Raw genomic sequence first — 17,374 nt, forward strand, 5'->3', positions numbered from 1 at the left:
TGGGTGATGGGTATTGAGGAGGGCACCTTTTGGGATGAGCACTGGGTATTGTATGGAAACCAATTTGACAATAAATTTCATATATTAAAAAAAAATCAATATTACTGGGATGCCTGGGTGGCTCAGTCAGTTGGATGACTGACTCTAGATTTTGGCTCAGATCATGATCCCACAGTTGGTGGGTTAGGGCCCCTGTGTCAGGCTCTGCAGTGCAGAGCTTGCTTAGTATTCTCTGTCTCCCAATCTCTCTGCTCTCTCTCTCTGTCTCAAAAACAAATAAATAAATAAACTTTAAAAATGTTTTTAAAAATCAATATTGCTACCAATAAAACTGAGTGCAATTTCTTATTTTTGTTTTTTGTTTTTGTTTTTTTTTTGTTGTTGTTGTTCTTGGAATTTATCCTATTATGAACGTAGAGTCAAAAGCCACTTGGATGTTGAATTAAAATCACTTAAACTCATTCTTTTCTCTGTACAGTTATGCCAACAATGTGATATAAAATTAGGCTTCTTTGTTTCCATTTGTTTTCTAGTTTTAGAGATTATCTTATTTCCCTTTTTGTTTGATTTTGTCTTTTAACTACATAAAATGTTTACATAGTTTCAAAGACAAAATTGTAAATGTACAAGTAAGTACCTGGGAACCCTGTCTCCCAATCTTGTTTTGTCCTTCCCCCTAAAGGTAACTATTTTTATTCACTTATTACTTATCTCTCTATTTTTATTTCTTAAAATATGCACAAACAACACATCTATTCACATATGTTCACCTATAGTCATACACCCCTTCCCCACATAGAACTGACATGTTGTTCTGCACTCTGCTTTATTTTTCACTTAGTGCAGTCTGGTGCTGCCTGTGTACAGAGCTCCCCCTTACCTACTTGGTCAGCTGCAAAGTTTCCATGGTTTATACAGATACCTACTGAAGGTCATTGGGTTGATGATAGTCTTTTGCTTCTATAAATGTAGCAAATGGCCTTGAACGTATGACATTTTGTGTTTTTGCCCGTGTATCGTTGAAAAGGCAGAGGCCTTTTCATGCCATCTCAACTCCTACTTACACCCCCAGAGTGGAGGTGTTCAGGCAGTGGTTATGACTTCCAGTGGGCGTGGCCATGGGCTTCCCTACTGTAGGAAGGAAACCCAGGTGTGCCTGTGATCTTTGTGACAAGAGCTGCCATTGGCAGGAAGGGCCCATCTAGTTCTTTCACTTGGCCTGATGCCTTCCGAGAAGTGTAAGGACACACCCTTCTGGGAGCCATAGGTTTCCCACTTGCAGACTCACAACTGTGGGCTAGAAAGAAGTTGGAAAGCATCGTTAACCAACACAATGTGATCTGCAGTGGAGCAGGACCACCCCTAAGAGTGCTCAATGCCTCACAGAGGACAGGATGCCTGGGGCAGCCTGGAGGTGGGGGAGTGTGGAGCACAAGATGGCCAGTGCCTGTAGGGGCGGGCCTTCCTTCCTTCATCATCGGATCTCAATCATCTCCTTCCATCTATTGTTCAGGCAGTCACTGCCAGTAGGAAAATCTGACAACCAACTCTCACATCCTCTTAGGACATTTTGTGAAATGAGTCCTTTGGGTTCAGTTCTGAATTGGAGTCTTGAGCTCAGAGCTGTGGCAGAGGCTGAGATGATGATGACAGAAATGCCCACCATCTGTATTCCAGGATGTAGGCACACAGGCTGGATTGCACAGATCATATCAGGTAATGAAAAGAGGGCATGGCTTAGCAGATTTGCAATTCTCATTTCAAACCCAGCCTGTGGATGTGTGTTTTGGACCACCTTGCAAGGATGCCTCCGTCAGACAGGCCCTCAGCCTGCTGTGCAAAACAGCCTCTAGCCCACTGAGGGGCTGCATGTTGGCCCACAAGGAATGATTTCATCTTCCCTGGACATCCATGCCAGTCTTCTGTGCAACCCCCCAGCCAGCCGAGGAGCCCTGCCAACCCTTCCTTTCTACAGGCTTGCTGTCATGGACCTCACACCTCGTCAGACCCTGGTTTTCCCATTAATGAAAAGAATTCACACAGTCTTCATATCTGTTAGGAAAATCCCTATCTCTGCAAAGCTCTTAATAGTTGACTGTGGTATTTGACAGGGTTGGGATAAACTGGAGTCAGAAGCTGTTAAAAAAGAAATGTAACCGAAGGCTTATTGTATGATGTGCCATTAGCCCCAACCCCCTTGTTCATCCTGAGCACCCCGAGGGAGAGATGGAGGAGAACAGAGTTTCACAGTGCCTCTTTTATCCTAGGGAGTCGAGGGGTGCGCTGGGCAGCCGGGCCCTGTCACATGACAGTATTTTCATTCCTGAGTCTGGACAGGATCCTACTCGACCTGTGCGGGTGTTTTCCCAAGAAAATGTGTGTGACCGGATTAAAGCCCTACAGGTAAAGTTTTCCTTGGCAGTGACACTTGGTATGTATGTCAAAGATGTATCAATAAGTTTTAAAATTATTTCTGCTTGGTTTATTTAACATATCTTAAAGTATATTTGCATTCCAGACACACCAAGTTAATTACAATTGGATCTTGATTCATGCCTAGTTATAAGCACTCATTTTCAAGATGAGAGCAAGAGAGCTAGTCGCAGACACTCTTGTGCTTCCATCTGCTACACCAGACTACACCAGGCAGAGGTGTTGAAAGTACCTCCTGAAGGAATGAATTGGAGCAAGAAGATTTGTTGATAAAAAGTTGCTGATGGAAATAAGAGCAAATGTTCTTTATTCCAATCTAGTTAAAAATACAGTGTAATGTGAAAATGGGGCCACCCCCTCCTCCAGGGGGTCTTCCTGCCAAGCGAGGAGATGACACCGGCATGAGTTCTGAGGATGATGGTCTGCCCAGGAGCCCCCCAGAGATGTCCCTGCATGACATTGGTCCCGGCACAACCATAAAGGCAAGTGACAGCCTGAACCACCTCACAGCTTTGTCTGCACCCACTGCAGAGGACAGTCGGGAACTCTGGTGGCCCCTGTTAAGATTCCCATGGGTGGGTGTGGCCGTGGTCCATGCAGCTAGGAGGTGTTCCAGACCTAAACAGTGGGAGCTCACCGTCAGTCCTTGGACTGTATTTGTTTTCATTCTTTGAGCAGAAATTCCTGTTTTGTCAGGAGATATAGTGTTGGTAACATTTTTCATCATGGTTACAGGTCAGATACAATCAACCCTTTACCTGGTTTTTCCTGTCTGAGCAGATGACCGGACTGGGCATCCCATCTCAAAACAAGGGAAATACCATTGTATCTGTTTTCTGTTGTCATGACATTTGGCTGGAGGGAGGAGGGAGTGGTGAACATACATGACTTCATCTAGACTCTCAGATCTGAGTTTAGGACCATGAGATCTTGTTGATCTAGGGTTAGAATGTGAGGTATGATGCAGGTAAACAGGGAAGCAGGGAAAGTTTGACAAGCAGGAGGGGTGTTTATGACCTCAGTAGGGCAGAGGAGTTGATCATGGATAACACCCTTCCCCATTAGAAAACAGGTAGAAAACTTGAGCTCCTTCTCCTGTATAAGCTACCCTGCTAATGGTGCCACCATTTTAAGCCCATACAATGTGCTTGTACATAAATGATCATTTTTCCCTTTAGACAAGACTTGCTGAGGGCTGGGTAGAATTGGAGTTCTATGTGTAATGCTGACACTTGAAAAACAAATTAAGGCCAGAGTCCATGTTTTATAGCCACCCACCTGCCCTGTGCATTCTTGGAGCTACACTTGTGCCCTGGTCAAAAGCTGTTCCCAGTAAATCTCAGGGTTTCATTGTGAACCATCATCTTGCAGATTCTGTGCTGATCTGAAATACACTCAGTGGTCACTTCAATTTGGACATCCAAAAGCCCCCCTCCAAAAACAAGGGAAAGAATATTTACCTAATTTATGTGTAGTTGTGGGTTCCCAGAGCATCACTGATGAAAGGCAGAGGAAGGACTGTGGTATAGCTGAATGTAAGTAAGCCCCAGGGCTGGGGGTTTACTCAGGGCTGGCTAGAGAATTCTTCTCTCTGGAATTCTGCTCTAGGGTGAACCTGTCCCTGCTTTCTCCATGAGCAGAGTCTGAGGACAGTGAGCTACCCACACCTGCTCTCCCATGTCGAAGAGAAGCAAGAGAAGACAAGGAAGATGATTTGGCCTATTTCCTGGACTTTGAGCCAACCCTGTACCCCTTAATACCTTAAAATACTGGAAGGGAAGGTTTGACAGGCTATTGCTGCCTATGGTGACATGTGAAAGACCCATGTTTGTACTCTGAGATGTGCAGCTTCAGGGTCCCCATCCTCAGGACCAGATGTGACTTTGTATGTTTCAGGGCCATGTGTTGGGGAGATGACCCTCACGAGCCATAGTTGACTGATTTGCCCTCACTCCATCCCACAGTTCTCTGGCTCTCACAGCACCATGGTTCTCTGCATTGAACTGGAAAAGTACAGAAGAACAGGTAGTTTCTAATTCCATTCATTAGGGCATGAGCCCAACTCCAAACCTGCAAAGCACCATGATGCACAAATTCTATCTTTAGCTGCCTGGGAGCCACTCACACTGGACAGGGCTATGGCCTCATCCTTCTCAGCGTCCCTCCTATGGTGGTTATGTTACTGACAAAACAGTGCTCTGAGATTTTATTTATTGGGTAGTATGAACAAGCCACTAGCTTCATAGGAACCTAAAATTGGAAGCTTTAAGACTTAAAAAATATATATAATCTTTATTATCAAGATTTTGAAGACACGGTGATCATATTTTATGCCCTAAAAGTTTTTTGGGCACAATGGACTGACTGAGATGGGGAAACAATGCAGCCTTTAAAGTGTTTTTATATAACACATGGTATTTGATATAATGGTACCTTAAATCCCACCAGGATGGGATTGTGAGCTGTTTAATTTTTTTCCTGTTGACGACTCCTTACACAAGCCCACATGCCTGACAGAAAAACTTAAAGATTATTTTGATACAAGGTTTCCAGGAACAAGTATTTCATGATAAGACCAAGATGATATTTCCTGATGGATGAGTTTTTCAGGAAATGCATGGAATTATTTTTAAAATCTCATTGCCACATTAGGTAGCAACTGGTGAAACTTGGTGATGTTTATGGTAAAATTACATCAAACTAGCCATCTGCTAAGTGTCCTACCATTAAGTAAGAAACACTGGGTAGAGGGTGGCAAGCTGGCAAGTTGTCTTTATCCTGGGGGATGAGGGAAGGTAACATGGAGAGACAGCATGGCTCTGGTGGAAACACACACACTGCTGTGCTACCAGGCAATGGGCAGGTTCTGTCACCTGTAGGAATCTGTGTCCTCAGAGGGTTTTGGAGAGGATTTCGTGAGATCAGGTAGGTCAGTGCCTCCCCTTCCCTCACCAGGAAAGGCCAGCTGGAGTGCAAAGCCAGCAGGCCTCTCCTGCCCAGAAAGGTCCCACTGGCTCTACTTCACGTCTGTGGCCTGTTCCTGCGTGCACCTCCCTCAGCCCACTCCTCAGTGACTGAGCACCCCCCTTCTCTCTCTCTCTCTTTTTTTTTTTTTTTGATAGCTACTATTTGTTGGACAAGTACCATGTGCCAGGACTGAAATTTCTGTTTTCCATGTGTAACAACAGTCTTGTAAGGAAGGTGTTACTAACTAATTTAACAGGTGAGGTAATTGTGAACCCCTCTCTTTGAGGACAAACACTGTAAAGCAGCTGTCACTCAGGTTCACCCCCAAAAAAGCCTCTGAACTCCAGGCCATTTTCCCATGTGAGTCACATTCCTCCAACGAAGGGCCTCCTGTTAGACTTTTTAAATCATTCACTTCCAGAATCATCCAGAAGCACAGATTTCAGGTCAAACTGGGCAACTGGGGCAAGCAATGCAAGTGTGAATGCTTCCAGCCCACAGACTAAAATCCAGGTCAGCTTTCCCAGCCAGTACTGTACCCACAGACCTTACCCCAAGTCGCATAGTTGCTTCTCTGATCAAACGCTGGACTCACCATTCTCCTCAGTCATGAAGGTGTTGGTCTTTTCAGGCCGTAAGAACTCTCCGAATGACAGCAAAGACTTAGAAGTGGGAGTTCAGTGCCCTTGTAGGAAGACCAACCGTGACAACCAGTGCAGGGATTTTGTGGGGACAGAGGTCATTGTGGTCAGAGTTTCTAGGAAGTTAATCTTGCCAGGATCTGCCTCCCCCACCCACTGTCACCCATGCAGGGGCCAGAGTGGGTTTGAACCCAGGACCGTCTGCTCAAACGGTGCAAAGCTAGTGGACGGGAGGCAGGGAAGGTTTTTCCTTTGGGTTAATGGGATGTGTGTGTGGCGGGGGCGTTGACCACATCTCATGTCCTCACAGAAGATGTCATCATTCTCACCCGAGAGTCACTGCATTTGCAAAGCAGCTCATCTTGCCTGGTCTCTTGAGTCAGAAAAAAACAACAGTCAGAAAAACACAAAAACAAGAGCCAAAATTTTACCAAGTGTATATACATTGTTCCTCTAGACAAGGGTGAAAATGAAGAAGGCTTCTCTATGTTCTTTGGAATGTACCCATTCTACCAGTGACCCTGAGGGAGGACTGCCTGGGAGAGGTGTCATCTGCCCAATCTTAGGTGACTTCCTGAGTCATCAGCTACAGCAGTGGAAGCCAAAGCCACAGGCACAGAGGAAGCTGGGAGCCCTGTGGTTTATTTTTTTAAATAATTTTTCTTGCTTTATTCCCGTAAGAACACAAGTCGCTGAAACAAGAGAACTAAAATAGATTAGGTCCGTTTATAACGCTTTCCCCTTCATTTTAGTAATTGTCTTCTCCTAGTTGGCAGGAATAAACTTAATACTTGCAGGAGAAAATACAACTTTCTGTTAACAGGGAAAATACGTTTCTCTGAGGAAGTTCCCTTGCAGGACAATCCCTGCCTCAGCTTATCTCTCTAATAGTGACACACATCTGGTGCCCCCCTAGTTTAGCAGGGGCTACTGGAGCCTACTCTGTCCAGGGCTCCAGGGCTGTGGAAGAGCTGAGCAGGATGTACCCAGACCCCTGTGAGTCCACTTGCTGCCCACATCTTGTTTGCTGCCTCCCCTGAGGAGACCATTTTCATGGGGGCTTACTAAATCATTGTGAGGTGCATAAAATTATGGTCTTAAGTTAAAATGTGTGTTCCAAAGAACACACAGCACCCATTAGGATGGCTACTATCAAAGAAACAGAAAATAACAAGTGTTGGAAAGGATGTGGAGAAATTCAAGCCCCTGTACACTGGTGGGAATGCAAACTGGTACAGCCACTGTAGAAAACAGCATGGAGGTTCTTCAAAAAATGAAAAATAAAGCTACTCTGTGATCCAGTAGTTCCACTTCTGGGTAGATACCTGAAAGAATTGAAAGCTAGTTCTTGAAGAGGTATTTCTACACACATGTTCACAGAAGCATTATTCGCAACAGCTATAATGTGTAAGCAGCCCAGGTGTCCATTGATGGATGAATGGATACACAAAATGTGGTATTTCCATACACTGGAATATCATTCAGCTTTGTAAAGGTAGGAAAGCCTGACACATCCTATTACATGGGTGGACATTAAGGACATTATGCAAAGTGAAATAAGCCAGACAAAAAAAGCAAATACGGTATGATTCCACTCAGTGTGAGGTAGCTAGAGTAGTCAAGTTCATAGAGACAGAAAGTAGAGTGGTGGTGGCCAGGAGTTGACAATGGGGGATGGTGAATTGTTGTTGAGCAGGTGCAGTTTCAGTTTTACAAGAGTAAAAGCTCTGGAGATGGTTGCACAGCAAAATGAGTATACTTAATGCCACTGAACTGTGTGGTTAGAAGTGGTCACAATAGTAAATGTTGTGTGTATAACATATAAAATTTGGCAAATAAAAAACATTGGGGGGAAAATGTAAACTTGACCCTAATACTGAGCACCACAGTAGAACAGAAGTAGGTGGTAGATTTGTAACTGAAGCCCAGCACCTCCCGGATGCTCTCCCTGCTCCTCGCTCATCTGGGCTGTGTTTGCTCAGGGGTGCACGGTGGGTACCCCCCCCCCAAACACACTATTTCATGCTGACAAATGTCTTTGTGGCAGAACCCACTTAGACCTCACTCAGTCATGGAGTTTGCCAAGTTCAGTGGGCAGGTAACAGCGTGTTGCACTCATCCTTCCACGTGACTCCCCAAATCCCCTTCCTCTCTGACAACACTTTTGCCCTTGCCTGACTTAGTGCCTCCCTGCTGAGGTATAAACTAGTAAAATAATTGTAACTACAGATGGAAACTTAAAGCCCTATGTCTCCAAGAGGACACATGAAGATACAGGAACCTTCTAGAATGAATGAAATGCAGCTGCCGCGATGTGGTGCTGGGTGGTGGGCTTGGCACATCTTTTGCCCCAGCCTGTAAAATCACACATTTGGGCCACCCTCTCAGGACCAAGGCTGCTCTTAGAGAAATCGGGTCGGTCTGTTTCACCAGAGAAAGAGGCTTTTGTCTGAATCACAGATACCTGCTTAGGAAGGTGAAGGCAGGGTTATCTCATCAAGGGTGCCTAGGACATAGGTTCTCTGCACAGCCTTGGAAATGAGTAAGTTGTTAGGGGTTGGCCCAACTTTTAAAGCTGCCAGCTTTTCTAAGGAACACTTTTCTAAGGGGGTGTCCTGGAACCCTCCCTGTTGAGAGCCAGATTTTAAATCTGTCCTTCCATGTAAAGCCCAGAGATGGTATGAGAAGACTGAGCACCATACAAGAAGGGAGTTGATGTGCTGGTGGGACCATTTCATACCACGAAGTTAATGCTTGGTGTGTTTGCTTCTTCTCCCTTGAAGGTCTCTTTAGTATCCTCATCCCGGCCACAGTCTCCAGACCAGCTCTCCTCCAGGCACGCGAGCGATGCCAGTGTCTCCCCCCGCACCTCCGACAGCAGCGTGGCACCCGTGGCTGATTTCGATTACCCTCCAGAATTTTCCTCCTGCCTGGACAATTCTGCAGCTAAGCACAAGCTCCTGGTTAAGCCCCGCAACCAGCGGTCCAGCAAAATGAGGCGGCTGTCTTCGGTAATCGGGCTTTTTCTTACAGGCAGACTTGGTGGCCCCCCACTCCCACCCACCCCCGCCTCTCTCCCCTCAGGGTCACGTGCCCCTTCCGAGAAACCCCATGGTCAGTAGGACCATCTCCAGGAGCTAGAGTTGCTCATCTTTTTCAATATACGTCAGATATGTCTCTTCCTTGCATAAACATGCCATCTGTTCTTTGGTTCTGCAGCACCTCCTGTGAAAGCTGCTACATGCTGTGGGTCCCTTGCCTTCCAACAGCACTGAGTGTAAGGTCCACACTCCGGGCCTGGCATGACCATGCCCTGCCTACCTCTGAGACCTACTCTTATTCTCTGCCTCACTCACTCAACACGATTTGGCCTGTCTCTGGCCTCAGGCCTTGATCTCTTGCTTGAGACATTCTTCTCCTGGCTGGCTCCTTAGCCTTGGAGTCTCAGCTCAGAGGTCTTCTCCCCAGAGGGGCTCACTTGACCATCTTATGGAAAGCAGCCCTCCCTTCCCACCAGTGCGTTCACTTTCTTTATAGCACAGGCCACACACATAAGTGACCTTTATAATTGTGTATGCTTACTTGTTTATTGCCAGTCTTCTTGAGACCTTGTCCCAGCCCTACATCCCACCCCTAGAGCAATGCTAACCACACAGCTGGCATTCAGTGCACATTTGTTGAATGGATGAACAAATGACATGAACCAATGACAGATAAGCTGGCACACTAGCACAGACTTCTGCCTTGGACAAGGACCTACTTATTAGCATGGGGACTGTGCCCCTGTGAGGACAGATCCCTCTTTGGTCACACTGCCTGTGTAGTTGTCAGCTTGTAGTTCTGGGTGTCGAGAACTCATTCGTGGAGTGTTTTGTCTTCATAGTACCCATAGGTTAGAGGTCCACATAGGATTGTAGACTTCTCCACTGCCTGATGCCCACAGTATTCCAGCCCTGGAGGAGCTGAGGGCAGGTGTGGGGCCAGACTGGCCACAGAGAATGAGAGTGCTGAGAAAGAGATGTTCACAGACCAACATTCTCTCCCTCCTTCCTTGGAGACAGTATTGGGGGGGTATTGATGAAGTGCCCAGGATGAGCTAGGTGCTCAGCTAGGAATGGTGGGCTGGGACTTCTCAGGATTCCGGGGACTCCCTGGAGACAGTGGGGTTTCCTTTGGGCATGTGGAAGGTAGGTGCTTTTTAAACTCAGGCCAGCAGGGTTGACTTTAGAGGGGACTAAGGCTGAAGAACGAAGTCAGCTATGGTTACCCTCAGGCCAATAAGCCTTTGTGCAAGCTGGACACTTGTATAAGTGCTTGCACATCCAATGCATTTACAGGCTTGTTGCTGTGGGACTTGGCAAGGATCAGGAACTCGAACCTGCCTATCCTCATACTGAGTGGGACCACAGGGCAGGGACAGAGCCAGCTCCCTCTGGCCTCAAGTCTAGGGTTTATTCCCATGGGGATGTCTTTTGCTTTGGCAAGGGTACGTGTAACCAGCCACAGCCTGCTCAGGACTTTGTAGCAGAGAGAAGCCGCACTCATACTCCAGATGGGGGAGATAAAACTTCCTGCCTTACTGTCCTCTGGACAAAGCTGTACCTCTCATTCTTTCTTTACATTTAAACTTGACTTAGCTCTTGAACCCCATTTTTTAGAGTAACAGAAATTCTGATTTAGTCAGTCCGGTAAACATTCCTTGATTTAAACTCTGTCATTTACATATCTTCCTTCCTTCTTTGGTTCCCCTTCTTGGTAGGGAGCAGGCATGGATACCTTAAGTTTTTGACTGGGCAGAGGTATCTGGCCAGCGGTCACCAGAGTCACTGTTGGGTCCTAAGGCAGGGCTTCTCTCCTTCGAGTATTCATAGCCCCCTTTGCCCTTCGGTCATGAGGTCCCTCCTCCCAACCATCAGGACTTTCCTGGTACCCTGGCCCCTCTTGGGTATGTGAGGCTGCTGTGAGGGCCCAGGAGAGGAGGGGAGAGGAGGTGGCAGCAGCAAGGGAGTGAGTCTATGCATCCTTCCTGACGATCCCAGGACCAAGCTGACGATCCCAGACCAAGTCAGAAGCCACTTTGTTCCCTCGAGAAACTCTGTTCAGTGTCCGAGTCCATATTCCACACTACCTTTGTTCTGCCTGGCCCTCCACCCTTACCTCCTTGTATCTGCCAGTGGCCCAAGGTGGGATGCTCCCAGCCAGGCCTGCTTCTCAGCTTTATGCTCATTTAGTGAGGCTTACGAGAGTTTTAAAGCATGACCCACATCCTAAACAGGTTTCAACATCAGTGATTTCCTGTAGTAGCAAAAGGCCCGTGACACCTATTGAAACTGTGGCTTTTGAAAATTCTTCTGTAGATTTCTTTGCACATCTTCCTCTTTTCAAATCCATGGGAATAGAATTGTGCATCTTGGCAAGAGTTCACTTAGGCGTTGTCAGAGACATCCCACTTATCTGTGTTCTGTTAGCAAGCAGATGCCAGTGGAAATGTTAAAATAACACAGCAAACAAAAACTAAAACCTACTGCAAACACTCCCTGAACGTTTCTTAACATCAAGGAAAGGAGGTCTGATGTCCTGAACTTTTTAAAAAAATTGACCTCAGGGCACCTGGGTGGTTCAGTCGGTTAAGCATCTGACTTCAGCTCAGGTCATGATCTTGCGGTTCGTGGGTTTGAGCCCCGCGTAGGGCTCTGTGCTGACAGCACAGAACTTGGAGCCTCTTTCGGATTCTGTCTCTCTCTCTCTCTGCATCTCACCCACTTACTCTCTCTCTCTCTTTCAAAAACAAAAACATTTAAAAAAAAATTTTATAAAAAGATTGACCTCACACCCTCAACCTTTTGGTCATTTCCTCATGCTTTTGAATGATTCATTGCTACTTTGATCTCCTTTCCTTCCTAAGAGAGCAGCAACTGAGTTTGGGTACAGTAAGGAGGAAGTTGGACTAAATTTAAATTCCAGAGACTTCAAAAAATACAAGGCAGTATTTGATTGTCACACCGGTAGGGCTTGGGGAGAGGAGGAGCACCATAAGCTGCAGGCAATAGGCAAGACTTCCTGTTGGAGTAGAATCTCAGACTGTTCTTGGGGGTTACTGGTAGAACACCTGGAGATGTGGGTAAAGAGCAGCTGGCCAGTCACTCAGGCCCAGAGTCGGGCACATTCACTAGTGGGGGCATGGCTTGACCTGAGCAGGGACTAGGAGAAATAATTTAAGACCAGAGAATATAAGACTTCTGACTTAACTGAAAAGTTTGGACTTTATCCTATCAGCTATGCTTTTGGACTTTATCTTGTAAGCTGTGGTTTGCCTTTGACTGTGTTTGATGTGATATGAAATTACCCTTTAGGCAAACCAGTTTGCCCTCACCTTGGGGCCCATCTCTGGAGAGAGAGAGAGAGAGAGAGAGAGAGAGAGAGAGGGAGAGAGAGAGAGAGAGAACTGAGATGGAAAACTAGCTCTCAGGCAGCACAGGGTCATGGAGAGAGCACCAGCTTTTCACCTGAGCTAATAAGCTCAGCCTTAACCAAAGTATGGCCCTCTCTGAGCTCCCAGTACTACAAGTGCAAAGAGGAAATAATTCTTCCTTGCTGGGATGAATCAAGAGTAAATGAAATAATAGGTGTGGAGTGTAAAGCATGGCAGACACCCAGCTGATTTGATCCCCTTCCCTTTGCTCTGTAGAGCAGTGTTTGTGGCTCAGCCACTAGAACCTTAAGCACCATTTACCTAGAGGGCATAGCTGCCATTGTTCTGCTGAAAGCTGAACTTGTAAGGCAAGATTCCAAACAGACCAATATGGGAGTTATTAAGAGACACCCTACCCTGTGTCAGTGCTTGCTTAGGTGCCAGCTTTAGAGACACACTGTTTCCTATTATACAAAATGGGAATGTCATAGGCATTTGACATATTTGACATGATGATGCTGTCTTTGTCCTTTTTATCTCTGGCAGCGAGCACAGTCTGAATCCCTGAGTGATCTGACGTGCACCCCAGAGGAAGAGGAATACGATGATAAGTCCTTACCCAAAGTCAGCACAGAAGAGAACCCCAATTCTGCACAGCAGGATGTGGGACTGGACAGAAGCCCTGAGCCTGGAGGACTAGCCACCATGCTGCAATCTGGGGGGCCACGGGCTAGGCGGGCACGCCTGCAGCACTGCCCTGCACTCAGTGCCAGCGCCGAGGAGGAGAGCTTCCTTGGGGATAACACCTCAAGCCGACCAGCCACCCCCGAGGTCATTGAGTCTGAGTCAGGCCCAGTCCCCCGCGCGGAGTCCCCATCTCTGCCAGAAGGTTCCCCACATCACCACCATAATCCTGACAGCGAAATCCAGAGGGAGGAGCCGTCCCTGGAAAGCACAAGTCCCCCAGCCAGGGAAACAGCTGATGAGGTGATTTGTGCTTCTGGAGACATCGAGATTCGATTATCCCCCTCCATCCCCGAGGGGGACACGACGCCTCCCGAGACTGACCCTGCCATCACCTCGGAGACACCCCCTGGTCTAGATGGGCCAGACCAAAGTGTCCAGAAGGAGGTGGAGCTGACGCTGGAAGCGCCCGAGCCCGAGGGAGCAGGGAAGGGATCTCCAGAGGCCCCTGCCCCAAGCCCCTCGGCTCCCAAGAGCTGCCTGAAGCACAAGGCCCCGGCGGTGAGCGAGAGCCCCGGCGCGCCGGCCGCCTGCGAGCCGCCTGCGGAGGAGCCCGCTCCCGGTCCCCTGGACGGAGAGGCCGAGCCGCCCCGGGCCGAGCCCGCGGAGCCCCCACAGGGGGGACCGGAGAGGCCGGCGCCCGAGCGGAAGGTGGAGCGGGCAGGCAGCGAGCTGCGGGCCGTGAAGTTCTCCGTGTCGTCGGGCCGGGCGTGGCCGCGCTCGGGCAGCGCCCGCCTGTTGGAGCACGCGGGCCCCGCGGGCGCCTTGCCGGTGCGCCTGCCGCTTCTGAGGAGCAGCCTGGCCTGGAGGAGCGAGGCGGCGCTCGACGACCTGCGGGCGCCCCCCGAGCCCCACGGCGGCGGCGGCTCTCGGGACTCGGGGGACGCGGCGGCCGGGCCGGGCCGGAGCCCCCGGGACGCCCCGGGAGACCCCTGCCCGGCGGCTCGCGAGCCGACATCGGGGGAGGACAGAGGCCCCTTTGCCGTCAAGCTGCGCTCCACGTCTCTGTCCTTCAAGCACAGAGAGGCGTCCTCTGCCGAAGCAAGAGGGATAAAGAGATACAGCGCTGAAATCCGGTTAGAAAGAGGGGGGCTGGCTTTGCTCCCCAAAGACGAGAAATGTCAGGTTGCGAAGGCCCCCTCCCCTCGAGGGGCACGGTCCCCGCACGAGCAGGGAAAGGGGAAGGCTCGGCCCTCGGAGCCGCTCAGCTCCAAGCCGCCCCTGCCCCGGAAGCCGCAGCTGCAGAGCCGCCCCCTGCCGTCCCCGGACGCGGGCCCCGGGGAGCTGGTCAAGGCCGCGCTGCCCCAGGACCTAAGACGGGAGACCCGGTCGGCAGAGACGCGGTCGCAGCACAGGGCAGCTGGTAAGAGCTCGCGCCGCCTGGTGGGAAAGGGGCAGGACCGTGGGCAAGTGGGGTGTCCGCAGAGTGTGCAAGATCTAAGGGCGAAAACGCCGGAATCCCTCTCGGTACCACTAACACGGTTCATCCAGAGTTATGAATAGAGACCAGAGAAGGGGGAAACAGAGCAGGATTTTGTGGAAGTTCGGAGAAGTAAGGAAAATGTAAAAACCCATCTTGCAGCATATTCCCGGAGAGGAGATGGGCTGCTCAGGGGATCATTCAAATGCTTCTATCATTTCTTAAGATCGGAAGCTCAGTGAGTTCCAGAATCTTGGGATATGTGTACTCTGGTAGAAGGAGGTACTCCTGGGGCCTACAGCACTTCTTGGTTATAAATGAAGCATCTGGCTCCTCTGTCATTTAGTGTCCTTCTGACCTTCCCCCCACCCCACTCCCCAAGAAAGAATTTTTTCCTGTTTAATAATCAGGCTCATGTGGCCCAGCCTCATGCGGGAAGCATCCCATTTATTGGAGTCACGAGCCTTTTATGTAAAAGGAGAGCTCCTCCGGGTGGGCGTTAACTTCCTGTCCCAGAAAGGAGGTGGTGTGAAGATTGGGGCTGAATGGAAGAATCTTCTAAAGCAACTGCCCTTTAAAATGAGCAGAGGCAAAATAGATGACCTTTCTATGTCTTTGACATTTGTCACTTTTTATTTATAGTGTTTCAGATGAAACAAATCTGTTGGAAATGGGTATTTGTGGTAGAGCTAAATCATCTTTCATTGCTGGGTTCTTTTATTAATGGAAATCAGTGTGCCAGAAGCGAAACTACACGGACCAGTCGTGTGTGCATGTGATGAGGGCCCTAAAGAGAAATTTTCCATGGCAAATTTTATTTGAAGAAAACCAAAACTTTCAGGATGTTTTTAAGTGGCTATTCTAAGTCCAAGACTCCACTTTAGTGCTGCATTGTGGACAGAGAGGAAATAGGATGCAGTTGTTCTAGGGACCCCACACCCTAAAAGGAAGGTGAAGTGCACACGTAAGAAAAAATTAGCTCACAGAAAGCAATGTAAAGACAGTTTTCAAAGAAACTCTTATCTTTTCTGCTTTCATCCTAGGAAGTGAAAGTGTGTACGTGTGTGTGTGTATAGTGCTTTAAGTTCTTAAGGTGACAGTTCCAGGGAGTAGTGCCAGGAGAACCCCCTGAAGGAGCCCACATGCATGGCCTTCCTGATCCAAGGCCCCTTGGCTCAGCTGTAATTTTTTGCTGCTGCTACTGTCGCTACATTAGGCTAATTAGCAAGGGAGCTCTGGGAGAGGTTCAAGCTGTAGCTGATGATCCACTCTGCAGATTTCCAGCCAGGTTATTGAAGCTATTGTAGAGTGCTTCAAAAACCCATTGAAATATCAAGGGAGGAGGGGGTTTGCTCTGTGCAGATAAAACCCTGACATCAGCACCATCCACCTTCATGGCCTGGAATTGAAAATGTCTCTCAAGGGCTTGCTGACTGAATGGAACTTAAACACAGGATACTTGGGTTCATGGTCAGAGCTGGAAAAGAAGCTTCAGAGGGCAATGCTTGACATATTAATAATTTAAAACTTCCTCAGCCTAAGCTGTGAGAGTTTAGGCTTGTTTATTGTCAGATGACTGTACTGGTCTATAAGGACCTTATTTTTTTTTCTTTAATTTATACAATACGGTATTTATTACAGCTTTACTTAGAAGTATAGTATAAAAGAATTGTCCACTTGTTAACATTCTCTAAGTGACAGAAATAGCCAATCCAGTTGAATTCCAAGGTGAAAGAATCTAGGTTACTTTAGGGCAGGGGTAGTGATTTTCATTTCAGTGCAGAGAGAGGAAGGGAAGAATTACCCTCATTCTGCTTGAAACCATCTCTCTCAAAGTGTGGGTGGTATTTGAAGGGCGAGTGTCAGGTTAGGTTGTGGCTGCTGCCTGGGACCTTGGGGTCTAGGGCCTGCCTCATGCAGACCAGAACAGAATCACAGGGTCTGTGTTGTCAAATCCCATTAGTGAAAGCAGCTTCTATCTTCCCCAGACACTGGATCTGCTTGTGGTTTAATTCATTCTTATTACTTCTACTGCCATCCTCACTGCTCCCAAAATATAACCACTGGAGGCAATTAAATTCATACAAGACATACATATAATAAAAGTTTTAATATCAGTATTATTCAGTTTTCCAGAAAGGCCTAATTACGGCTGTTTATTATCTTGTGGTGGCAGGCACTTTACCCAGAGCTCCCAGATGGGCTGCCACCCCTGTATGCCTTCCAGGGGCACACACACCAGAGAGTTAGGTCACCAAGGTGTCCCAGATGGGTGCACAATCCTACCTTCAGGACTCAAGCACTTTGTCCCCCACACTCTGCTTATTCTTCCTCCTCTCGTCCACATTCCCACCTTTCTTCTCTGAAGGCATGAAAGAATCCTTCCGTGGGGGAGGCAGGGAGGATGTCCCAGTTGTTGCAGTAAACAGAGGAGCCCAGCTTTGCCAAGTGGGCTGGACCTCACAGGGCCATGTTGGGGCGGTTCTGCAATCCCAGTACCGTATGTGCTCATCAGTGCAAACAAGACCATTAATAGGAGGTTAACGGCCTGGGGTTACCAGCCTTGTTCACTTGTGCAGGACATTACCCATCCTCCTGGTAAGCCAGTCCATCCCAGAGTCCAAATGACAGGTCAGGAAAAAAGAGATTCTTGTGTGAGAAAATGGTAAAACGTAGGAAGTATATAGAAAAAAGCCACTACTTAGGAGTCTGTTTTCTAGATGTTATCCCTGTTGTCCTTTCCTTCTAGTCATTCTT

At 48.1% G+C, this 17,374-nt stretch overlaps 1 protein-coding gene across 2 annotated transcripts in view; it reads left to right on the plus strand.

The window, feature by feature from the left end:
- Positions 1 to 17,374, plus strand: part of CRACDL (CRACD like) — a 66,362-nt gene that overhangs the window by 23,418 nt on the left and 25,570 nt on the right. The window contains exons 3-6 of one of the 2 annotated variants that reach the window (XM_049651379.1): positions 2,268 to 2,403; positions 2,754 to 2,919; positions 8,862 to 9,052; positions 13,000 to 14,560. In XM_049651379.1, coding sequence (XP_049507336.1) covers positions 2,268 to 2,403; positions 2,754 to 2,919; positions 8,862 to 9,052; positions 13,000 to 14,560 — 2,054 coding nt within the window. Of the gene's footprint in view, positions 1 to 2,267; positions 2,404 to 2,753; positions 2,920 to 8,824; positions 9,053 to 12,999; positions 14,561 to 17,374 lie in introns of both variants that reach the window. The other variant, XM_049651380.1, reaches the window with a different exon arrangement.

Source organism: Panthera uncia (assembly GCF_023721935.1).
Source record: "Panthera uncia isolate 11264 chromosome A3 unlocalized genomic scaffold, Puncia_PCG_1.0 HiC_scaffold_11, whole genome shotgun sequence".
NCBI lineage: Eukaryota > Metazoa > Chordata > Mammalia > Carnivora > Felidae > Panthera > Panthera uncia.